General features: G+C 58.0%; 2 protein-coding genes across 4 annotated transcripts; both read right to left on the reverse strand.

Moving 5' to 3' along the window:
• Positions 1-6,782: 6,782 nt before the first annotated feature.
• On the reverse strand, positions 6,783-20,557 carry LOC104044886 (F-box/WD repeat-containing protein 7). Of its 2 annotated transcripts, none has more exons than XM_064441680.1 (13): positions 20,360-20,557; positions 17,459-17,629; positions 14,003-14,299; positions 12,645-12,727; positions 12,076-12,214; positions 11,461-11,595; positions 11,238-11,361; positions 10,938-11,074; positions 9,279-9,392; positions 8,579-8,760; positions 7,921-8,284; positions 7,472-7,682; positions 6,783-7,288 (listed from the first exon to the last, which is right to left on the reverse strand). In XM_064441680.1, the coding sequence occupies exons 1-13, from the start codon at positions 20,489-20,491 to the stop codon at positions 7,020-7,022; spliced, it is 2,358 nt and encodes a 785-aa protein (XP_064297750.1). In that variant the 5' UTR covers positions 20,492-20,557; the 3' UTR covers positions 6,783-7,019. The 2 variants fall into 2 exon arrangements, with proteins under 2 accessions (XP_064297750.1, XP_064297751.1); XM_064441681.1 differs by having other exon boundaries at positions 8,059-8,284; positions 20,360-20,555.
• A 42-nt stretch (positions 20,558-20,599) lies between these two features.
• Positions 20,600-23,439, reverse strand: RRP8 (ribosomal RNA processing 8). 2 transcript variants are annotated; one of them, XM_064441687.1, is made up of 7 exons: positions 23,162-23,439; positions 22,877-23,078; positions 22,300-22,756; positions 22,060-22,189; positions 21,606-21,712; positions 21,346-21,442; positions 20,600-20,872 (listed from the first exon to the last, which is right to left on the reverse strand). In XM_064441687.1, the coding sequence occupies exons 1-7, from the start codon at positions 23,258-23,260 to the stop codon at positions 20,762-20,764; spliced, it is 1,203 nt and encodes a 400-aa protein (XP_064297757.1). In that variant the 5' UTR covers positions 23,261-23,439; the 3' UTR covers positions 20,600-20,761. The 2 variants fall into 2 exon arrangements, with proteins under 2 accessions (XP_064297757.1, XP_064297756.1); XM_064441686.1 differs by having other exon boundaries at positions 22,880-23,078; positions 23,162-23,437.
• Between the last annotated feature and the right edge of the window lie 80 nt (positions 23,440-23,519).

A 23,519-nucleotide genomic window follows, 5' to 3' on the forward strand; every position in this document is an offset into this window, starting at 1 on the left:
TCAAAGAAACTGAAAAAAAATCTCGTAAGTTTCTTCTGCCTGAAAATTTTCCTCCTGACTAGGTTTAATGTGGCTTTCCTCAGCTGTGGGAAATGAACCTTTCTGCAGCATCAGTTACACCTGCCGCTGGTGCAGGATGCAGCGGAGCGCAGGTGCCAGCCACACAGCTGCCCAACAGTCAGGTGGTCTTGCTCAAAAACTTAGCCGCAGCACCTTTTGTGCTAAAATTTATGGATTAAAATGTTCCAGGCAATTCAGTGATGATTTACTCTGGGCTTCCTAGTGGCTCCAGCATCCATCTCCCAAACTGTGTCCTCCTATTATGAGATGGCTTTTCTCCTGCGTGCTGCGAGCCGATGTTTGCAGCAAACACCCAGTTCTCTGCCTTGGAGAGCGTGGTCCCGAGACACCTCTGACAGAAGTGTGGTGCCGGGCTGCCAGCTGTAAAAGAAACGCCGGTGTCTTTAATAGCAATTACATCATTTCCCTCACACACATGCACTTATTTTAATCCACATTATTGTTCCTAATCAGCTTATAGACAGCCTCGTCAGGCCTGTCCATGTGTGTGAGCAGGTGAGTGTGAAGCCAGGCACTGGGAGACTGATGAGAGAATCCTTGCTGTAACCTGGCAGCTCAACACCTGGCAGCGACAAAGAAATTTGGGGTATATGTCATCTTTACAGGTTCCAGGCTTGCATGGAGCTGCTGCAGGCACCAGAAATTCCTCTTCCAGAAGGGTGCTTGTTTGCCTCCCCAGGCTAGCCGTCACGCGACGGAAGTGCCGTCAGCCCAGCTGTTTGGCATTATTTTTTCTCCCTGTTGCTTTTCTCTTCTGCTGCCCCAGCTCCTGCAGTCTGAGCCTCCCCAGACCACAGCAGTTCCCACCAAAGCCAGCTACGCCTCCCGTGTTGTCCCCTCCGTGGCACCGCCAGTGTCACAGACACTGCCCATGGCCTGACATCGTGCTGGCCGGCTTTGAGCCCCACAGCCAAGACACAGCTACAGGGCTCTCCAGCGGTCTTGGACCTGATTCCTAGTGTGCCCCCGGTGTGGAATCAGCTCTGACACATTATGGTGCAGTCAGGGACCTGCAAAGCTGTCAGCACAGGCCCTCTTGTCCCTGCTTGTTGCTCTGCCCAGTGCTACACATCTCATGCTACTTTTGCCTGAGAGTAAAACCTATTAGAATTATGAATCTATGAAAAAGAGGTGTCGGAGCCATCACAGAGGTCTCTGACAGCCTCCTCCACCGGGAGGAGCATGCTCTGCTGGGAAAGATGCGTTTTGCCCATAAACGATGTAATGGAAAATTCAACCAAGAACAATGGCATTTGCCTGGGCTTTCAAGAAGATAGCATATGTGTGGGACGAGTACTAAGATTCTTTCCTTGAACTCTATTCCTTCATCACTGATGTTTTGCAGCTGTATTTGAAAAGGCGAAATGACCCAGAACAGTTTAAAATAGGGGCCCTCGTGATTTATATTATTTTTGGGAAATAATTTATCCTAAAGGCAAGTGGGCAGATTTGTTTGGCCAATTTCTGCCAAACTACTTATTGTAATAAGTGGGGTGAGGGCAGTGTACAGCAGCTGATGACACATCTTTGTGCACTGCAGCTTGCACAACTGCTTGAGGTTTTGTGCAGCTGATTAGTGCAACAGGCACTCACAAACATGAACAGACCTTCTTGGCACAGCTGGTGATGGCTTATGAAGGCAATTCTGAGCTTGTGCCCTATCCAGAGAGGCCAGATCTCATCCTGCTGCATAGACCAGTGGGTTTCTAGGTGAGGCTTTCTGCTTTGGTTTTTTTTCCTGTCCTCCAGATCACGGTATGTCTCATCTCCCAGGTTTTTGGCTTAGCATGTCTTACAGGAGCTGGTCACCCCTTTTGCACTGGATTTCACCTGGAAGCTACTTCCCATACACACCAGACTGCAAAGTCCCCTGTCATATGGTGTGCACAGCTTATCCAGCTCTCATACCTGGGAAACAGAGAGAGTGTGCCTCACTTGGTGAGATGCTAACCACCACCTGGGCAGTGCAGTTTGCTTGTCTGAGAGCAAACCACTATATTGCATACACATGTAAATCTGTGAAAGGTAAAGCTGAGTCAAAGCCTATGCGCTGAAGCACCTGGCTCACTCCAGTCTTCCCTTGCCGCAGCCCTACCTGCTCTGGCTGCCTGCGGCACTGCCCAGGTCTGAGACTGCATGGCCATAGTGGCAGACTGCGGCGTGTCGTCCCCTTTGTGCTGGCTGAAGGGTCTGGACCTTCCTTGAGGGGAGTTTTAACTGTCCGTGCACCCTCACTGTGTGTCTGCAGACAAGCACCACTGACTGCAGTGTATTACTGCGCCAATGTCTATCATGTCCTGCTGTAAGCTCTCTTCTCCCTTTGCATTTATATTGTCTTAAAAAAGGGGGGGGCATGCCCTTTCCACTAAAGCGCTTGGTCCTGTATTAGATGCTGTTTATAGCCACCTTCTTCTCTCACCCTCCTATACTCCATGAAAGGCCTTTTTTTATATTGTTGAAGGCCCATATATAATGCATGCACAGACATGGACATGTACATTCACAGACATCTCTGTGTTTCATCTCTGAGCTTTCTCAGAAAGCTCTGCGTTTTCTGAGAGCCAGCCATCATCTTCACTGTCCAGTCTGTGCTCCAACCTGCCGTTGGTGAAGCACGAGCACAGAATCCCAGCATGGCTGCAGCTGGCAGGGACCTCTGGAGATCATCCAGTCCAACCCCGTGCTCAGGCAGAGCTGGTTGCCCGGGTCCGTGTCCAGTTGGGTTTTGAAAATCTCCACAGAGGGAGACTCCACAGCCTCTCTGGGCAACCTGTGCCAGTGCTTGTGCTTCCACTGGTTGCAACTGAGAAGAGTCTGGCTCTGTCTACTTTATACCTTCCCTTCAGGTACTCAGGGGTTGGACGAGATGATCCCCAGCGGTCCCTTCCAAACCCGACCATTCTGTGATTTATACAAAGCGATGTGAACACCTTGAGCCTCCTCTTCTCCAGGCTGAGCAGTCTCAGCTCCCTCAGCCTTTCTTCATAGGCAAGATGCTCCAGTCCCTTCATCATCTTCATGGCCCTTCACTAGACTCTCTGGGCCCAGCATTCCAGTTGCAGCCTCACCGGTGCTGAGTAGAGCAGAGGGAAAGGATCATCTCCCTCAACCAGCTGGCAACACTCCTCCAGGATTCCGTTTGTCTTCATTGCAGCAAGGGCACATCGCTGTCTCATGTTCAACTTGGTGTCCACCAGGAGCTCCAGGTGCGTTTCTGCCAAGCTGCTTTCCACCTGGGTAGCCCCCAGCATATGTTCTTGCATGGGGTTGTTCCTCCCCAGGTGCAGGACTTTGTACTTCCTCTTGTTGAACTTCATGAGGTTCCTGTCAGTCCATTTCACCAGCCTGCCAAGGTCCCTCTGGATGGCAGCACGACCCTATGGCGCATCAGCCACTCCTTCCAATTTGTACTGTCTGCAAAAAATTAGAGATTCTGGCAGTGGCGTTTCTTCAGTCTCTGCCACAATGCCAGCATCCTTCACCAGACAAACTATCTGCTCCCAGGAAAATGAGAAGTGGACTTTTTGCAGCTCTAGCCTTGGTCACTCCTGTGAAGGTGTCGAAGCTGGAACCTCAAAGGCATCACTGTAGAGGGGCACAAGTCAAGGCCTGCAGCATCCCCAGAGGCTCTGTGAGCCTGTGCAGGTGTGCACACACGGGTTTACCTGTGCCTGTGTGTGTGCCCTTTACTGCCAGCAGGGTGATACAGGTAAAGCCCTGGCCATAACTACATCACTGCATTGCTAGGCCTGCCAACAAGCTGTTCTACTCACCTCCCCTGCCCCGACCCTACCGCTCCCGTGCCCCTCACCCTCTCGTGGCCCAAGGTGTGCCATTCCCCTGTTTTCTTTGAGTTCGTTTGCTAGTTTATGGTAGCTGAGAGCCCCTGGGGCTTTCTGCACTCTAGGCACTAGGACACCATTTGTGTGAAATGCTGACAGGCTTTTGGGGGTGTGCTAGCAAGGTGCAACCTCTCTCCTGTCCCTGTCTTTCATTGACCCTGTAGAATGAGGGATTGTTGGCTGGAAGGAACTGAGCAGAAAGGGCAAACTGGCTTTTTATGGGCAGTGCACAGCGTGCCTATGAAATGGTCTGATGGGTAAATTTTCTGCACAGCAATGCTTTGTATAAAGGTACAGATGACTGCTGTACAGACACATCTGAAACAACAGCAGGTCCAGGCAGGCCTGCTCTCCACAACAGGTGGCCATTTGTGGGTCATTTCATACCCCACCAGCAGCTGCTACCACAGAGGCTTGGAGAAACAACGGGTGAAGCAAGCCCACCGTCATGGTTTGCATGGAGGTTGACCCAGCACATGCACCCGTGGGCTACCACTCAAACACCATAGTGGTGGTCTAGGTGACACCAGGACTGCTGGGGCCTGAGGAGTTCACCTTTCCCAATGAGAGAGAAGTAATTTTGCTTACGACTTAGAACAGCTTCAAACTAGGTTCAAAGAGGGGAAAGGGATAAAATCAGGCTTACCGGTGACACGCTATAGGGTGGCACGGCAATGTTTGTGGGACAGCGTGCGAGTGAGGGCTTTCACCCTGCTCCATGATGTGGAGCACGTTACTGCATTGCTGCATGTGGGTGGGTGGCCATCGTGGGCCTCTGGTGCTACAGCCACCTGGGACACAACCCCCACCGTGCACACCTTCCCTGCCTGGGGGAGAGGCAGGACCAAGAGCCTGCTCCCTGCAGCGCCCGTGCACCACCAGAATCTTCTGCGAGACGCCCCGGACCCGTCGGCGCTCCTGCCGCCCACCCACGGCCAGGCACTGAGCCCGCCCGCACGGTGGGGCGCTCCCGCTGCCGCACACTGCCAACGGGGAGCCCTAAGCACCGACAGCAGCGCCGCTGCCCGGGCCTGAGCCCACGCGTGCCGCAGGCTGCGCCCATGCAGCCTCACAGCTGCTCTCCCAGCTCCGCCACCATGCAGCAGCACAGAGCAGAACGTACGCCTCCAGGGGTTGGGAAGACTGAGCCCAGGATGCTACAAACTTGTTGGGCTGATGACAGTCACTGCTTCTTTCAGGGTCAATTCTTTACGGAGGCCATAATCTGGATGGAGCCTGGCTCAGCAGTGCCTGGACACTGCAGCCCAGCTACTCTCTGGATCCCAGAGCCTCCTTATCCCTCTCCAGAGCTGCCTCAACATGGGTAAGAATGAGCGGTGACCTAGGGAAGCTGGGCAACACGTGTATTTGGGGAAAGGGAAGGTTGGGAAAACACACACTCTCCTAGCACCAACATCCCTTCGTGGCAGAGCGAGAGTGAGCCACCCTCCACAGGCTGGAGGGAAGGCACGTGGCCACAGGCCTGCACCTGCCTGCCTGCCTCCAGGTCTGCCTGAGGATGAGGCGACTTCAGAGATCCAGACATGCATCCAGCAGCTCCGCAGCCCAGGAGAGTCACCCTCCTCCAGAGCGGTCCAGGGCTTGCAGGAGCTGCTGGCAGCCCAGAGCTGTGCCATGCTTTCCCCGCTCCTCTGTTCCCGGGATACCAGGCAGCCCCGCCAGTCCCTGGTCAGCCAGCAGGCAGCCCAAGGCTCCTAGCAGAACAGGGCCTTGCACTGCTATCAGTGCTGCAGCAGGACCTACAGACACAAGGACAGATGCCATCTCCCACATGGACAGTCCTGGCCGAAGCCCTGACCCTTGCATCAGCTCCTGCTGGAGGAGCGTGGGTTTCCTGGCTCCAGTGCCTCAAGTGGAAAAGGCCCTCAGCTCTCTGCAGGATGGCCTGAAGAGAGGGGGGCCTGCCAGTCACCCTGCTGCTCTGCTGTCCTGCGAGCACTGCAGCAAGGAGCAAGGATGCCTGCCATGGCTGTGGCTGCATTGTACCCCGTACAGGTTCCAGGGAAGTGGCTGGAAATGCTACAGCCGCTGCCAGCTGCTACAGAATCATAGAATGGTTTGGGTTGGAAGGGACCTTTAAAGGCCATCTAGTCCAACCCCCACAATCCTAGCCGGGTGCAATGGTGGGGCAGGCTGTGCTGCCTTCGCACCACCCTGCCTGCCAGTGCCCATGCCACCTCCTGCTGGCACTGCTCCAGGGGGCTGCCCTTGCAGGCCACAAGAGCTGGGCCAGCAGGCAGTGGCACCCTCCCCACCACAGGCACACCTGCTGCTGCAGCAGAGCTCAGGCCCTGTCTCATCTCCCTGCGGTCCACTTCAAGGTGTTGCCCAGCCAGTTGCTGTCTGCTGCACCATCTCTCACTCTGCCCAGCCCTGTCTCCTTCCCTCTAGCTGGATCAGAGCAGTGCAGAAGGAAAAAATATGTCTGCTCACAGCATTGCACCCTCTCAGGCACAATATTGAGGCTTCATCTTCCTGCACGCCTGGCTAGCCATCAGGCTGTGCTACCTGTAGTACTGCCCTGCAAGATCTCCCCCGTGCTGTGCGTTCAGCGCCTCATGCACACTGCCAGCCTGCTACTGTGCCCAAAATAAGGAAGCTGGAGTCCACAGACCACGGGACTCCAGGCAGTGGGCACTCCACCAGACAAGGGCATGTACGTGCAGGAAATGCGAGCTGGTCCCCGAGGTCAGTGACTCTAAGGAAAGCCTGCACCCTCCCTACTTCTGCCTGGAATCAAATGGGACAGGCTGCAGCCACCAGATGCTCCCCCAGAAGAGACAAGCTCCAGGAACAAAGGGCTCAGGGAACAGCAGGGGTGGAGAAGAAGGCCTCAGGTACAGAAATAAATCGATATATTAGTGTGTACAAAACATGCTGCTTCCTCTGTACAGTGCCCCAGCCGGGCGCAGGCTTCCCACAGGGAGTTCACACATATATAAATAAGGCCCAGACAGCTGCAAACAGTATTTACAGCCCGCGGGGGGCTAGCACCTGCTCCGGGGCCAGCCCCACCAAGACCAGCTGCTACACCCAGCCCGCGGGATCCTCCACCCCAGCCTCGACTGGCCAGGTTCATTTCAGGTCCACATCAAAGTCCAGCACCAGCAGCTTGGTCTCCTCCGTGCCATTGCGGCTGCCCACCGCACACACGAGCTTGGTGTTGGAGGCGCGGATGCGCCACACTACGCCCCCACTGCCCCCACTCTCCAGTGCAACCAGGTTGCGCACAAACTCGCCAGTCTTGAGGTCCCAGAGCTTGACGGTACCATCATCTGAGCTGGTCACCACAAACTTGGAGCTGAACTGTAGGCAGGTCACCGCACTCTGGTGCTTGCTGGGCCCTGGAAGCAGAGGGTATCTGTTAGTCCTCCTGCGCTCCCACCTCCAACCCCAGGCTCTTCAGGAGCATCCACTGCTGGGCAACATCTGCCCTGCCCCTGACACGTGTGGCAGCTAGGAGGAACAGGAAATCTCTCCAACACCCCCAGCAGGGTGGAACCCTCTTCACTCGCTCGCTCACTCACCCTGCAGTGTTTGCAGGCACTGGCCTGTCTTGATGTCCCAGATCTTGACTGTGGAGTCAGCATTGCCAGATACAAGGATATTGTCACGTAACTCCATGCCACTAGTGAGTGACTGGTGCCCCATGAGGGTGTGTAGGCAGTTTCCACTCTCTACATCCCACACGCGAATCGACGTGTCCAGAGAGCCACTGACGATGTGCGTCCCGTCAAACTGCCCAGAGAGATACAGATCAGCACAGCCTGCCCAGAAAGGGGATAAGTGCTCTTCGCAGCCTGGTGTCAGAGACTTGGGCATGGCAGATTAAGTGACGTGCTCATGCACCTGCTGGCTAATCAGGGTGCGCCCATGTTTGGCAGTGCCCTCCCTCCAGGCAAACAGACATGGTGTGTGTGCTCCCGCAATGCATGCATGTGGGGGGGTCAGGGTGGAGGGGCAGAGTGTGTCTCACCTGCAGGGAACAGACATGGCCTGTGTGTCCCCGCACCACGTGCACGGGGTGGGGAGACAGCCTCTTGCTTGCCGAAATAGGCATGGCTTGTGTCCCTGCAGCACGTGAGTGGGAGGGAAGGCGGAGCCAGGGTATTACCTGCAAGGAGTAGACACGGTTCGTGTGTCCCTGCAGTGTGTGAGTGCAGCTCTCGCTCTCGGGGTCCCACACTTTCACTGTGTAGTCGTACGCACCGCTCACCACCTTGTGCCCATCATACTGCACGCAGCGCACGGCAGCCACGTGCCCCATCAGCACATGTAGACATTGCCCAGTCTCGATGTCCCAGAGGCGCAGAGTGGCGTCCCGTGAGCCGCTCACAACCCTGTGGGCAAGGGTGTGCTTGAAGCCTGATTGTGTTGACTCTGGACCTCACTCAGCTGACAATCCTGGACACATGAGCTTCCCTGAAGGAGCAGGCCCGGTTTATCCTCCCCAGGGATACCTCTTTCCATGCAGCATCTTTCAGCTACAGATCAGCCCAAGCCCTGACCACCTTGGCACTTTCACCTGCCCTATATCCCATGCCACAGACTGGCCCAGGCCCCTAATGCTTGTACACCTCCACCTGCCCCACTCCAGGGACCAGATCAGGCCCCGAGCACCATCATGCCCATACCTGTTCCCATGCAAGTGCATGCAGCGCACTGTGGACGTGTGCCCATACAGCGTGTGCACGCATTCGCCTGTGTCTGCATTCCATACTTTGAGTGTCCGGTCAGTGGAGCCGCTGATGACAATGCTGTCCCTCATCTGGGAAGACCACACACCCCCTGTGTGGCCAACCAGTGTCTGCACACACTGCAAAGAACAAGATGTGAGACACTGTTTAGGGAAAGGCCAAACAACACAGCAAGAAGGAAAAGCAAAGCATAGGACTCCCTCTGGGCAAGGGATCGGTAAGGCTCTTCAGGTCAGCAATCTACCTCCCTGCAGACTCAGGCCCCCACTACAGAGTTGTCTCTGTGATAATCATCACTTGCTATTCTAAGCCTGATTGAGGTTCTTGCCCTTCCTGGATTTCCAGGAGGGTGGTCCACACTTGCTGACTGCCAGTGAAAACATGTATGACCAGCTCTTGCTCATTTGCTATTGCACCAACAGACTTGTAGCTTAAGACAGCTTTTCCTGCCGCCCTGCAGCCAGAGGCTCTATCAAATATTCTCCCCAGCTACACTTTGCCAGAGACAAGATAAACCCACCTAAAAGGCCACTGTGCTGTACACATCCACCCACTCTTACAGCAATGCAGAGGATCGGCATGACTCTCAGCGTGCCAGTAGAGCAGCCCTACGACGTGATTATGGACAACAGCTCACCTCCCCAGTGACAGCTGACCACACTTTGAGTGTATTGTCGTCTGAGCCGCTGACTATCCGGTTGCCACAGAACTGCAGGCAGGTAATGACATGGTCATCGTGTCCTTTCAGCACCTGCATGGAGAACACCACGAGTAAGGAGGGAAGCGAGGGCAGCTCAGAGCCCCGGAGCCTGCGGAACTGTGGGCCACAAAAGCAGCCTTTGATAATGGTGGGGAAGCAGTAAGTGCTGAGGGGAGGAAGAACAGATGGGTCCCTGTAACACCTGCCTCCTCCCTGCTGACTCTCTGAGGGGGGACAGTGGGCTACATGGGGATGCCAAACCACAGATGGACACCTGTGGTATTAAGGCCACACAAGCTATCAAGCTCAGAGCTGACGTTCTGTCCTAGAACAAAAAATGGTGGCCATCAGCCAGAGCACATTTAGGAGCACCAGCTCCATTTTCCACATGGTGGAAGGCAGGCAGTACACAAGTAGCTGTGCACCAGTTGCCACCACCCCAGGATGGTGACGTGGAAAGACAGCAGCAAAGGCAGGCAATGACTGAGCAACATCTGCAGGTGGGCAGAGATCAGGCAGGTCAGGCAGGACCCCAGGGAATGAGGAGGCATGTCAGACAGACCTGGCAAAGCCGCAGGGAGCAGCAGCGTGAGGGCAAGCAGCAGCTTGGTGTGAAAACAAGCCCAGAGCCACCCTTTACAGGGAATGTACTACACTTCCCCTCAGCCAGGGCAAGGTACAGAGCAGATGTCCCTATGGACAGACATCCCTGTGGGCAGCGCCCTAGAGAGCTCTGCTCACAGGGGGCGCATGGGGCAGGGTGCTGGGGGTCTCAGGAAGGGGCTGCCTGGTGCCAATTTGCTTGCTGGGGAGTGCAGCCCCTGCAGTGGCGGCACCGTGCAGAGCACTGCTGCTCACCATGGCTGCCACCCAGGCAGGGGCTTGGAGAAGGGTCTGGGAACATCGCAGGCCCGGGAAAAGTCTCCGGAGGTGGAGAGCAGCAGGACTGAGGCTGTTGACTGAGAGACGGGCTGGCTGGGGCTCTGCTCTCCCTGCCTCCTGGATGGGGACGAGGGGCAGGCAGGGGCTTCGGCAGGGAGAGAACACCAAGCGTTCTGGAACCTCGTACTGGGAACAAGGCCTGGCTGAGCCCCAGACGGGCTGTACTGCTCCCTGGATGCCCGGGTTGGCCACAGCCCTGCCATGGGTGCTCAGAGAAGGGCTGAAGGGATGGAAACCCCCTTCACTGGGGTCCAGGGTGACCCTTTTTCTGCTGGCAGAACTGCAGCCCTGCACCCTGCTGGGGCAATCCCTGAGATCAGCTGTGCTGCCAACCAGCATACACAGGGAAGCTCCAAGCAAGTTGTGCTGTGGATCTGCTCTCTACAGGCAGGGACAGGAGTTGCAGAGAGATGGCAGGACCTACAGCTTCAAGGACATTTGCATTAAAGTATTTCCAGGTGAATGCCTCTGGCCTGTGCCTCCTGAAGACAGGTCAGACTTGTGAATCTCTTCCCTAGGCACTTTTAAAATTCTTAGTGTTGTTCTCACCCTATTGGTCATGCATACTTCTCTGCTACTTCCTTCCTGTACCAGCTTCCTATAGGTCAGAGTTCTAGAGTCTGGTTCTCAGCAACAACTCCTGAAAGCACCCACCTTGGGGGCTTTAAGCTCCCCACTGCGCCAATTCATGTCGATTTTGTGCTGCCGCATGAAGGCAAATTTCCAGGGGCTATACATGAATCCAGGGCTCAGCAGGCGCCGCTTCCGCAGGTTCAAGGGCTCCTCAATGCCTGCAGGAGGAAACCACAGCTGGATGGCTCACAGTATACAGGTGGTCCATGCCCTTACCCTACTGGGGAGCTAAGATAATGCACATCTGTGGGAGCTGTGGGCTACCCCACTGTAGATCCCAGCCACAAAGTGCCACACACCATACGGAGGAGGGGTCTTTACCTTCTTCGCGGCATTTCTCTCTCCAAAGCAGGTTATCTTCAGCCAAGACCCTCCAGTAGCGACAGGTCTGGGCAGCACGGAGCAGGTCCCGAGGCTCCAGGAATGAGAGGACATAGAGTGCCAGCTGCAGGAGTGGAAGCCAAGTCACAAGGGCACAGTGGGCTCCTGTGGCTGGTAACTGGTGCGGGGCACCAGGGCCAGCCTGTCCCTTGCTTCAACTCACCTCCTTGGGCAGCAGGGAAATGAAGTCTCTCTGGAACTGGGGTTCAATGACCTGCATCATGTACTTGATTTGGGAGGGCTCGCAGCGATCAATGAGCTCATCCAGAGCAAGCAGCTTCTCTGGGCCACTCCACCGCTGAAGACAGGGACATCAGTCATGATGCCTGCATGCGTGGCAGGCTCTCACAGGCTCCCCTGTGGCTCTGTGCAGTGCCTATGCCCCCACCCCAACTCTAGCAGAGACACCGACCAGCACAGACAAGACAGGCTAGCTGGACCTCTGGAGCAGGCCAGGGCTTTGCTGCCAAGATCCCAAGAGAGGGAGGAGCCATGGAGACTGGGTTGGGAGCTCCACAAGTCACACAGGCACTGGTGACAGCGGACAAAGCAACACCGCTCACGGACAAAGGGGAGCAAGACGGGGACTAACGCCACTTCTGTGCTCCTTTACTGGAGACAAAAACTCACTAAAAATCCACCATGGGACCCAAAGCCCTGCCTGTGGTGGGTTTCACACAGGCTCCCTAGGGCTTGGCTCCCCACCTGCCTGCCCATCGAATCCAAAGCTTCTCGGTGCCCTCAAAGGTGAGCCCTTTGGCAAGGCTCCCGAGCCTACCTGGAAGGTGCGGAGCCAGTCCTGCAGCTCAGGAGGAGGGGCAACTGAGGGGATGCGGCGGCGCCGTGCCTGGCCTGCTTTGGCGTTGCGCAGGTCCCCAAAGGTGGTGGTGGGACTGGGCATGCAGGGACCCAGTGTCCTGGACCAGAGCCGGGGAGAGACCAAAGCAAAGGTGAAACACGCTAATGCAACTCTGGGCCACACTGCGCAAACAGTTCTCAGAACAGAGGTCCCCATAAACCACGAGCTACGAGCCCACCACCATCCCTTCTAACTCCCTTCCCCATCACTTCCATCAGGACCACAGCTACACATACAGTCCCCTTAGCCCAGCCTGCTCTACAGAATGACAGAATCAGACTGGTTGAGGCTGGAGGCACCTCTGGAGGTTGCCTGGTCCACCCCTCTGCTCAAGCAGGACCACCCAGATGGCTTTTGTATCTCTCCAGGAATGGAGACTCCACAACCTCAGCAGGACACCTAGATGACTGAGGCATGGGGCTGGTAGGAGGAGGTCTGCCCACCCCCCAGGTCAACTCATTGCTCAGCATGCAGAGCACTCATCTTACCTGCTGTACTCAGAGCCCTTGCACAGCTTTTTACCGGGGGAAAGGGCCCTGCCATCCAAGCCGTTCTCTGACTTCCGCTTCATCTGCAAGGAGACGGCGAGTTAGAAGGCTGGAGCAGAGCCCTCTGCGCACATTCTGGGTCACTGATTTTCTACCAAAAGTGACAGAATAGGAGACCCTGCCTAGCAAGTCTTCCGAGTCCACGCTCATGCTGGGGACCTGCAGAGGGAAGTTTAAGGCCACCTGAGTGCTAGAGCTGGCAGAAGACTTAACTTCTGTGGCAGAAATGGAACTTGGTGCTTCCTAGGGGAATATCAGACCTCATGGGGCAAAGTCAGCAAAACAGCTGCACAGGGACAAAAACAGTGGCTAAGAAAACCTATCAGTACATCTGCTTGGCCCTTCTCTAGGCACACCACTGGGCAGGCAGACCTGCAGCCTGAGCAGGGAACCCCGCATGCTGAGGCCTCTCAGCAGACCAGCCCTAGAGCGGCTCAGTGTACCCCACTACACTTGACAGCTACAGGGAGAGCTGTGCTGGGATGTGCAGCAGACCCTGATGTGGTTGCATCAAAGGGAATCTACATCCTCCTAACTCTGTACAAGAGGCCCAGGGTTAACAGGAAACATGGGGAGAGCAGGGTGGCTACCAGGCAGTGCTGGCAGCCACCAGAAGATGAGCATGGGACTCCCCCAACCCAGGTAGGAAGCTGGGGGCTACTTCCCTCCAATAACTGACCTGGGCACCAGCTGCAGCCCTGTCCTCAGAGCTTCTCACCACAATGGACACATCCTGCAGAAACCTCCCTGAGGCCTTTGCCTGACCCCCCAAGCAGACTCCTGCTGCCCCAGTTTGGGGTCTGCACAATGACACAGGGACCCCAGCACAGAGCAGGGTGGCTCCACTGGGGAGGGGCACAGCTGAGGCTACCCACTCGGACAGGGTGCAGGGACTACACCTCCTTCCCCTGGCTCCAACAGCCAGGCAGGCTGACAATGACTGCCAAGCACAATCTGCACCACGGAGCTCCCAGCCCAGCCAGCACCCAGCTGACAGCTGAGCTCCCCAGCTGGCCCGCAGCACCCCAGTGTATCCCGGGGGTCTGCAGTGGCAATGAAAGCTAGCCACGCACCCTTGCAGCAGGGCCTTGAAGTACTACAGCAGCCCATGGCCCACACTGGGACCACCGCCATGGCAAGCAGTGGGTGCTCGTAGGCTCTGAGGCCACCAGCTACCAGGATGGGACCACAGGCAACGTACCAGTGTCAGCTCCTGCCGGGGAGCCACCAACTGCCAGGGCAGCACTGCCCTTTTGGGGCAAAGCCCTTGCCTGAGGCCACACTCCCAGCAGGGTTACCTTGGGCCGCACATGACGGAGAAGGCCACCATCCTCTGTCCGTTGCAGGTAGTCTATCCAGCGTTCTCCAATGGTGTAATAGAAGTAGACGTTGCTGCCATCCTCTCCTTCCTCACTGTAGCAGCTCTCCTCTTCCTCTTCTTCCTCCTCCTCCTGCTCCCCACAGACTGTGGAGCTGACTGGCTCTTGTGTCCCTTGCCCACTGGAGCCATCAGCCTCTGGTCCTGACCCTGGGCTCCCTTTCCCAGAGCGCTCCGGCTCCCAGAGGCCCGACACATCCTCCTCCTCAGCTACCACCTACAATAGGAAGAGAGGCAGGGTCAGGTCTGTGTGCTGCACCTCTGCACCCCAGCTCTCAGGGTGCCACAAACTGGAGAGGCAGCCAGGGGCCCAGGCTGGGGAGCTGAGGGGGCTGCCAGTCAGAGCAACGGCCCAAGGAGTACAAGGGTGTCCCTCTGCAGTATGAAACGGGGGTGATGAGCTAAGCAGAGCCAAAGATGGGAAGAGGGGAGCAGAGTACTGAGCTAAGGTGCCCTCTGGGGTCATGGGGCAGCTATAGGCAAGCATGATCTGGGGACACAGGGAAACACAGCTGCAACGTGACCAAATTACGTGGCAGCCAGCATCTCAGTGACCGAGCAGAAAACACAAACACTGCAAGAGCATTGGTTCTGAATGATACCAAACCTGCTGGCACCACCTCCACCTCTGCACAGCAAGCCATCTCCCTGTCTGCAGCCGGGAACAGCCCTCTGCCCTTTGTTTGTCAAGGCAGGGAGCAGAGCTGCTGCACACGTGGGCTGCCAAGCCCAGGCAGGAGCCCGGCTTCAGAAAGGAGGCGCATGCTGCATGTCAGCCTTCAGCACGCTGCAGAGGTCCCTTCGCCCTCCAGCCAGTCTGACCAGGAACAATGAGTACTCAAGAGGTCGTGAGTAGCACGTGCCCATCTAATACCACCTGCACCTTTCCTCCCCAAAGAAAGCAGAACTGTAAACAACACCAAAAAAAAAAAAAAAAAAAAAGCAGAAGCGTTCGGTAATTACTTGAAGGAAGCAGAACAACGCCCTGTATCACATGGGAACGAGGAACTGTTTTCCAATACACTAATAAAACACCTCAACCAGCAGCCTAGAGTCCTAGAGAACAGTACAGCAGATCACTGGCCCGCAGCAATTATTTTTGGTAAATCTTGGAATACAGGAGGAACGGCAAAGACCAGGAGAGTGTGAAAGTTGTGCCAAAAGTGAGGACAGCAGGAGAAAAGTCTTTGCATAGCCTGACATCTGGCAATAGAAAAGCTGGTGCAGATTCGGCGAGTAAAAGATAAATGACAGGGACATGCTTTGCACCAGCTGATGACAATCTATGAAAATAGGTCCTTTCAAATACAGTTGAGTTTATCACTTGAAGTGTTACATTTGGTTAAGAAAAGCAATTACATAAATCACATTGATGACATGTACTCATACACTTCTAAGCATCTGACCAGGGGACAGGCTTCTGATGAAAACACTGGCATGCCACAGCCTCTAAAAGGTTGTTGGATGCAATGGCTTAGCTCAAGAAAGAGCCACTGAACAGATCTCAAAACACACCTGTTAATGGGAAACTGCAGATTTTCTGCTGTTTGCCCAGTGCAGACCCACAGAGGGGGGTGGGTGGGGATGGAAAACGACAGTAGTCAATGTTTGTTTTATTCATAATATGGATGTAGATAAAATCTTTTCTGATTACGCTTTAAGACTGACGCTTGGGTAGGTAGCAAGGACAAGACAGTCACTGGGTGTGATCTGCATCACTTGGTAAGCTGCACCCACCCAAATTAAACGCATTTCAACCCACCCAGAGGCAATGTTCTCCATATAAAGACAGGGAGAGCACGGCCATCCAGGCACCATGGACTGCGCATCCTGCAAAGCAATAATTGTAAAGGATTGAGGGGTCGCACTCAGCACAAGCTTCAGGCTCAAAAGTCTGAACAGGGAAGAAGTGCAAGCAGGAAAGCAGTACTAACCCCTGTGCTGCCCTATACACTCGAGTCCTGCAATGCCCAATCCACACCTTTAAACAGAATTCTTAAAACTTGAAGATATTGCTCAATCTCCTCCACATTATTCAAAAGCTGGAGAAAATGTTTTGTAGGAGAAAAGTAATGGAGAGGTGATTTGGTCGCAACACAAAAATATACCTGAGGAAGGAAAAGTCCTGCTGCTTTATAGGGCTCCTGTCAAGCACGGCAACATTTAATGCAGGTAGGACTGGGTTTATTTACTTTTAGAAATTAGGCATCAGTGCACATGTGCTTAAGTGCCTAGCCCTGGACGGATTCCCCAGTTCAGCGGCAGATGGGTCATTTCTTCACATCCCCCAGTTAACTGGACCCTGCTTGTGGCAGGTGGGCTTGGAACAGGGTTGGACTCTTGGGCAGAGGCAGTGGCCAGATGAGGAGGCACGACATGACAGCCCATCCGGACACACCTTTCCAGGAGGGAGCACCGAACCCAGGCTTCTCAAGCACTTCCTCTGGCATCTAGGATTGGGGATCACATCAAGGTCTCGGATGCTAACAAACCTCAGGATGATGTTACTGGGGCAGGATGGCGGCAGAACAGTCACTGACATTTCCCAGGCAGTAAAACACCTTCTAACAACCATCCTCCCCTGCCCACACAGCGCACTTGAGAGATTGGCAGGACAGAGCTGCTCTTAGGCGAGTGAATTTCCTCAGCCCCACAGAGAGCACTGCAGGAAGATGTGCTCCTGAAGAAGTCCCCAGAGCCCAGCTGGGTGTGTGCCCGCCCAAGCAGGCAGCGTGCTGGCCGCTGCTCTCCACAGACAAAGCGGACGACAGGGTAGAGAGCTTGCCAAGAGGAGGCCAGAGCCCACATCTTAGCTGTTGGTCCAGGGGAAGAATCTCTTTCCACGCCCAGTTCTGGCCTTCAGTGATGAACAATTAGTGGAACTTAATAACTGTCTGCAGGAGACCTACGGATGGCTAGCTGCTCTGGGGCAGGGGGGCAGCAGGAAGCCTCGAGTGTCCTCTGGGGTCAGAGAATTGTTTCTATCAGGGAGGCTGGAGCAGACACACCAAAGCAGCCAGAACAGCTCCTGGCAAGGCTCAGGGGAACACTGCAGCCTCCAGCAGGACACCACAAAGCCAGCTGGGCCCAGAGTATCTCAGCCTCCCCATCAGGATGCTCCGCAAAGCAAGCTGCCACTTTACAGGGAGACTGCAGACAGACCACTTGGCTGCTTGAAAGGGCACAGCATTCCTCGGGCCTCCCTGTTCCAGTGCCCAAAGCAGATACATCTCCTCCTCTCCTGTAAGCCTCCTCTGTCCCTCTACCAGCTACCGCCTCTCCCAGAGCGACATCACCCTCCCTAATTCCTGCACTGCTGGAGGGAGGATCACCTTCATACCAGGTAGGCAGGGGAACCCTACCTTTCTTTTCCTACCTCGGGCACAGGAGCTTTACTGTCGCCTTGCAGACCAGGGCTCACCCTCGCAGCTTCCTCACTGCTTGGCCTCCTCCTGCAAGTCATCCGCTGACTGTTCAGCTCCAAGATGCGGGTGGTGATGCCTTTGACATGGAGAAGATCATCGAGTGAGTTGAAGCCCTTCAGTTCCTGTGAGGAGAGAAGCAAGATTCGATATGGAGCTAAGGAACCCAGGGACCAGCCTCAAAGCAGGACCAAGCTTACTCACGCCCTCCTCCGACAGGCTCTCTTCCCTGGCTGGTTGAGATCTACCAGCTTGCACCTCTCTTACAACCACCAGCTCCCTTTAGGCCTTTGGGGAAAGAGGTTGTGGAGTCTCCTTCCCTGGAGACATTCAAAACCTGCCCGGATGCTGTCCTGTGCCCCCTGCTCTGGGTGTGCCTGCTCAAGCAGGGGATTGGACGGGATGAGCTCCAGAGGTCCCTTCCAACCCCTACCATTCTGGGATTCTGTGCGGGTTGGGGTGCCACAGCAGGGAAATACCTTTGTACTGCAAATCCTCGCTACAGGCCAAGTAGACCAACAATATCCTGGGGTGCATGAAAAGGAGTGTGGCCAGGAAGGCAAGGGAGGTTATCCTCCCCCTCTACTCTGCCCTAGTGAGACCACATTTGGAGTACTGTGTCCAGTTTTGGGCCCCTCTGTTCAAGGACAGGGAACTGCTTGAGCAAGTCCAGTTGAGAGCCACCATGATGATCAGGGGACTGGAGCATCTCCCTTGTGAGGAAAGGCTGAGAGACCTGGGTTTGTTCAGCCTGAAGAAGAGAAGACTGAGGGGGGATTTAATAAATGCTTATAAATATCTGAAGGGCGGGTGTCAGGAGGATGGGGCCGGACTCTTTTCAGCACAAGCTGGAACACGGGAAGTTCCACCTGAACATGAGGACAAACCCCTTTGCTGTGCGGGTGCCAGAGCAGTGGCACAGGCTGCCCAGAGAGGCTGTGGGGTCCCTTCCCTGGGGACATTCACACCCCGCCTGGACGCAGTCCTGTGCCCCCTGTTTTGGGTGTGCCTGCTCCAGCAGGGGGTTGGACGGGATGAGCTCCAGAGGTCCCTTCCGACCCTTACCATTCTGTGATTCTGTGACGCTGCTCCCATCCAAGGTAAGGGGTGCCCTCTGCCCAAAACAGCCGTTCCCATGTAATCCCTCCCATTTCCACAAACCTTCCCTGCCCTGATTGACATTCACAATGCCTGCAAGGAACAGGCAACAGCGCCAAAGCTACTGCTAACAGGGGGTGTAGTGGCCCAAAAGCAAAGGCTAAAAGCTCAGAGAGGGGAATTGTGCCTTCCAGCTGCCCAGTACCAAGACCAGGAGCGCTCCCTGGCCCGCAGTGTAAATCTCCCTTGCCTGCAGCTCCAGGGAATGGGAACAGCCCCTGCCTCTTGCCAGGCACATACAGACACACACATGCACCTGTGTGTGCAAGGCACCCACCATCCTGCAGAACACGAAGTCAAGTACTGCCCAGCCCTGCGCTCAGCACCGTGAGCTACCACCGGTAGTACCTACACCCCATACGGACTCCACGCAGCTTCTGCCCAAGCCTAAAGGGCCTAAACCCAACAGGTGCGGCCTGGCTGTCACCAGGGGAACAGGATCCCACTAACCAGACATCAAGGCCAAGACAAGGTTCCGATCATCCTTTCAAATTCATCATGCATCATTTTAAGTCACTTCTGCTGCCTTTTTTTTGGCTGAAAATGTATAAAGGGTTTTAGCCAAAAGCACAGCTCTAGTGATAAGCCCCATTTCTGTAAATCCATCCTCACCTGTTCTCATACCAGCACTCCTTTTGTTTAAATGGCTCTTGCTCTTCTGCCTCCACAGTGTTTACATTCCTGCTGTAGTTATAGCTGGTGACCCTGCCCCTCTCAGCCTCCGTCTTTCCAGGCCAACAAAAGTCAAGCTCTTCTAGTCTTGCCTTGTCAAGCCAGCCTCCCCTTTCCCCAGTTCCTCCTGCCTTGCTCCTCTGCCTGCTTCAGCACAGGTGCCATATTCCATCCACAATCTCACCTGTTTCTCATGGCATTAATGGCAAAAAGGCGGCATTATCTTCCTGTCTCTGCTAAAAGCGCCACGGCAGATACACCCCAAGATCACGCTTACCTTTTTCATGGCTGTGTCACACTGGTAGCTCAGTCATCCTCTGAGTGACTACCACACACAGGCTTTTCGCCTACTCTGTCATTTCCAAATGACAGAGCTGAACAGTCAATCAAGGGGGAGCGGCAAGATTTCCAGCCCCTCGTGACCACACCAGACAGCTTCTACCCCTCCCTGCTCCTGCCCGTTCCTCCCAGGAACCCACTTTTGTGTGTGTGCTTTTAGCGTGCAACGTCATCTGCCACCAGCCCCCGCAGCTGTGCCCCAAATCCCAGAAACAAGGAAACTGCAGAACTGGGCTGCCCTGCCTGCCGGAGGGAAGGGCTCTCCCCACAGAGACCGTGACCCGGCCTGCGCCGGGAGGCGCCCGCCCTCGCCCCTGACAGCCCGCGGAGCTCTGCCGGGCATGGGAGCAAAGGCTCCCCCAGCCGCTCCCCGGCTGCGGCCCTTGTCCTGAGGGGCGGGGGAGGCCGCGGGCACACCCGCCCCGCCCGGGGCTGCCGGGTCAGCAGTGGCGGCCGGTTCCCGCAGGGCCGGGCTGCGCAGCCCAGGCCGTCCTCGGGCGGGGCGGCTCCAAATGACGCCCGGCACCGGCCGCCCCTGCCCCGCTTCCCAGCGGCGGCGCGGCCAAGGCCCTCCGCTCCGCTGCGCTGCGCTGCCCCGTCCTACCGGCCACCCCGCCGCGCACGGCCTCCCCCGCCCAGACCCAGGCTCGGCAGTAGCAGCACCAGCGGCGCCGGGCTGCCCGCACCTCTCTCTTCCGCACGATGCCGCGGGCGCGGCGCCGGCCGATGCCGCTGAGCGCGCCCTCGAGCTCGGCCACGCCGGCGCGATTGATGTCGAGCTTCCCCCCGCCGGGGCCCGGGCCACCCGGCCCCGACATCCCCGGCAGGAAACGCCGCCGCCGCCGCCGCCGCCGCGCAGGCCCCGCGCCCACTGCGCAGGCGCCCCGGCGCCCCGCCCCTGCTCCGCACGCCCCGCAACGCCGAGGCCGGGCGGAAACAGCCGCTTTATTGGGAATTGCGCCTGCGCGGGGCCCGCCCCGCCCAGGATCGCCAGAGGGGGCCGGAAACAGCGTCTTTGTTGGGAACTACGCCTGCGCAGGGAAGCCCCGTCCTCAGCACCACCGGTAGGTGCAGGGCAGTCCCCGCCCTCAGCGGCGCTTGTACAGGCAGGGTCGCAGGCGCAGGCCGGTCGCTGGGCGCCGGCGGGGTGGGCCGGCCTTGGCGAACTCCAGCAGGTGGAAGAAGGCGTTGGAGAGGTCCTGGAGTAGCGCCGGGCCCTTAGCGCCGGAGCCCTCCACACCACCTCCCAGACACCCCAAACCCCACCCCGCCCGCCTCCCCCCAGGCCCCAGGACCACCAGCCCACTCCCAGACTCCACAACCCCGGTGCACCCTGGCCCCCTCCCATCCCAGAACCCCAGCCCCCATGTGCCCCGGGTCCCCCAAACCTCCTCCCAGACCCCAGCACCACACCCCCCACATGCCCCAGTCCCTCAAACCTCCTACCAGATGCCAGCTCCACAGCCCCTGCAGGCCGTGGTTCCCAAAACCCCCCATATGCTGTCACCACCCCCAGGCCCACTCCCTACCAGCACCAGGCTGAGCTGTGCCACCCTGGCCTGCTGTCGGAGCAGGAAGGGTGGTCTCTGGCTGCCAGGGACTGTGGAATCCTTGGAGTTCCATGGTTCCCACCGCAGCCAGTGCCCAGCACAGGGCACACCTGAGGACACACCTTGGAAACACTTTTGAAGCCCAGCTGAGCCATGCCATTCACAAAAGCTCGGATGTCCTCAAAGCGGCTGGCCACCTCAGCCACCATCAGGGTACCCCTGCGGAACACCCCAGCTCTGAGTGGCAGCAGTGCAGACACCTCCCAGGGCACAGCCCAGTGCCTCTGCTCCTCAATGCCCAACCGAAGGCCAACCCGCACCTCCCGGGCTCACCCTGATGCCTCCAGCCCCTCACCAGCCTGGCACGCACATCTCTGCCTACCCCTGCTTCAGCACGCGGTTGGCCTCTTCCAGGATCTCCTGCAGGTTGGTGCCCATCAGTGCCAGGCAGAACACTGCAACGTCCACTGACTCGTCCGCCAAAGGCACCTGCCAACCGGGATGGCCGTCCCAGGAGAAGGATGGCAACTTTGCCACTCCCTGGGCTCTCAGATTCAACAAACCATCTTGTCTGGAGAGCCCACAGATGGATATGCCCCCGTTTTCCAGACGTGTGCTCTCTCTTGCACATGGGACCCTCAGCATCCCCGACCACCTTCACAGTTGCCAGCCCAACCCGTGCCCCTGCAGCCTGCCAGGGAGCACTGAGCCCACCCTGCCAGCCCCCATGAACACCCCAGTGGGTGTGGTGCACGTGTTACCAACATGCTGCCATCCCCCCTGCAGAGCCACCACCCCTCGCCCTGTTCCCTCTGTATCCCACCCGTCCCCCCTACCTTGGCCATGTCGCAGACGGTGACCAGCGGGCTGAGGGGTACCAGGTCGAAGGAATGAACCTTGTTCTTGACGCTGGTTGCTATCTTGCAGTCACCGCATCCAAAATCTGCCACCACCAGCGAGGTTGGCCTGGGACAGGGAGCAGGAGCTCAGAACACCCTTTCCCCCTTGGCAGGTCCCCACGCTCGGAGGCAGCCCCAGGGCCGGCTCTCCAGCGCTGCCGGGTCCTGCCCACTCACCGCCGCCGCAGGTAGCGGACGATGCGATGGACGGGGTTCTCCGGCCAGCGCCCCACTTGCTGAGCGAAGCCACGGTGATAGATTTCGAAGGCTTCAGGGTCGCTCTGGAAGAGCTGCGCCGCTTCCCGGCTGGTGGACGTGTAGAGCTGCTGATTGATGTAGCGGAACCGGGCGGCCAGGAGCCGCTCCTCCATCCGTGCCCGCAGGGCCGCCGACCGTTCCAAGGGAGCAGCTGCCAGGCCGGGCGGCCCCAGGGTGTCCGGTCCCGACGCCGCCCGCCCGCCCGCGCCCCGCTCCCCGCCGGGCCCCGCCTGCAGCTCGTTCTCCTGCCGCCGTTGGTTCTTCTGCTTGTTTCGCCGCTGCCTCCGGCTCAGCCTCCGCGCCGCGCCCCCGGACACCGGCCCCGGGGCCCCGGGCTCCGCGCTCGGCCGCTTCCCGCGCCGCTCCGCCGCCGCGCCTGCCGGGACCCAGAGGGAAGTCGGGGGGGGGGGGGGGCGGTGGGCGGCTCCGGCCCCCGGCCAGGCCCCCCCGGCCAGGCTCCCCGGCGGGCCCCGCCGCCGAGCGGGGCAGGCACTGCTACCTCCGTCTGGGCGCTGCCCGTTCTGCTCTAGGCCCCGCGGCTCCGCGGCACCGGACGGGCTCCCCTCCGCCGCGGCCCGGCTCCTGCCGGCCTGCCTCCACTCCCCGGGCCGCTTCCGCGCGGGCTCGCCGTCCCGGCCGGGGTCGGCCGCGCAGTCCCCCGGCAGCCGCCGCCGCTTCCCCGCCGCTGCCGCGGGGGCCTGCGGAGGGCAGGGCGCCAGTCAACTCCCCCGCGCCCGGAGGCCGGACCGGCCCGCCGCGGCCCCGTGCGCGCACCCCTTACCGGCCGGCCCGGGCCCTCGGGGGCGGCGCGGGGCCCCGACCGGGGCCGGGACCAGGCGGGGCCCTTCGTCCCATCATTCCGCTTCTCCTCCGCAAGCATCGCCCGGCGGCCGCGGGCCCCGCCTGGGCCAGGAACGGGAACGGCGGCCCCTGCGCTGCCGGCTCCGCTGAGAACCCCCGGCCCGGCCCCGCCGCCGTTACCCACGTGCGCTCCGCCGTGATCCCCGGGCTGGGGGCCCAGCGCGCCCGCGGAAACACCGGCCCCTTGTGGCGGGAGGTCGAGCAACCTGGCTGCGCGGGGCGGGGCCGCCAGCGCCGTGCGCCCCGCCCCCGCCCATCGCCCCGGCCCGTCTCGCCCC

This window comes from Phalacrocorax carbo, chromosome 1 (genome assembly GCF_963921805.1).
Source record: "Phalacrocorax carbo chromosome 1, bPhaCar2.1, whole genome shotgun sequence".
Taxonomy (NCBI): domain Eukaryota; kingdom Metazoa; phylum Chordata; class Aves; order Suliformes; family Phalacrocoracidae; genus Phalacrocorax; species Phalacrocorax carbo.

Bases quoted from the DNA above. Each gene is read 5' to 3' on its own strand.
- LOC104044886 (XM_064441680.1), bottom strand. From the start codon at position 20,491: ATGTCGGGGCCGGGTGGCCCGGGCCCCGGCGGGGGGAAGCTCGACATC. The intron at 17,630-20,359 runs GTGCGGGCAGCC...CTCTCCTCACAG, and splicing joins GCATCGTGCGGAAGAGAGAG to GAACTGAAGGGCTTCAACTC. The intron at 9,393-10,937 runs GTGGGTGCTTTC...TTCTCCATGCAG, and splicing joins GGGAGCTTAAAGCCCCCAAG to GTGCTGAAAGGACACGATGA.
- RRP8 (XM_064441687.1), bottom strand. From the start codon at position 23,260: ATGCTTGCGGAGGAGAAGCGGAATGATGGGACGAAGGGCCCCGCCTGG. The intron at 21,713-22,059 runs GTAGGGGGGACG...CCCGGTTGGCAG, and splicing joins CCGTCTGCGACATGGCCAAG to GTGCCTTTGGCGGACGAGTC. The intron at 21,443-21,605 runs GTAGGCAGAGAT...GGTGTTCCGCAG, and splicing joins AACCGCGTGCTGAAGCAGGG to GGGTACCCTGATGGTGGCTG.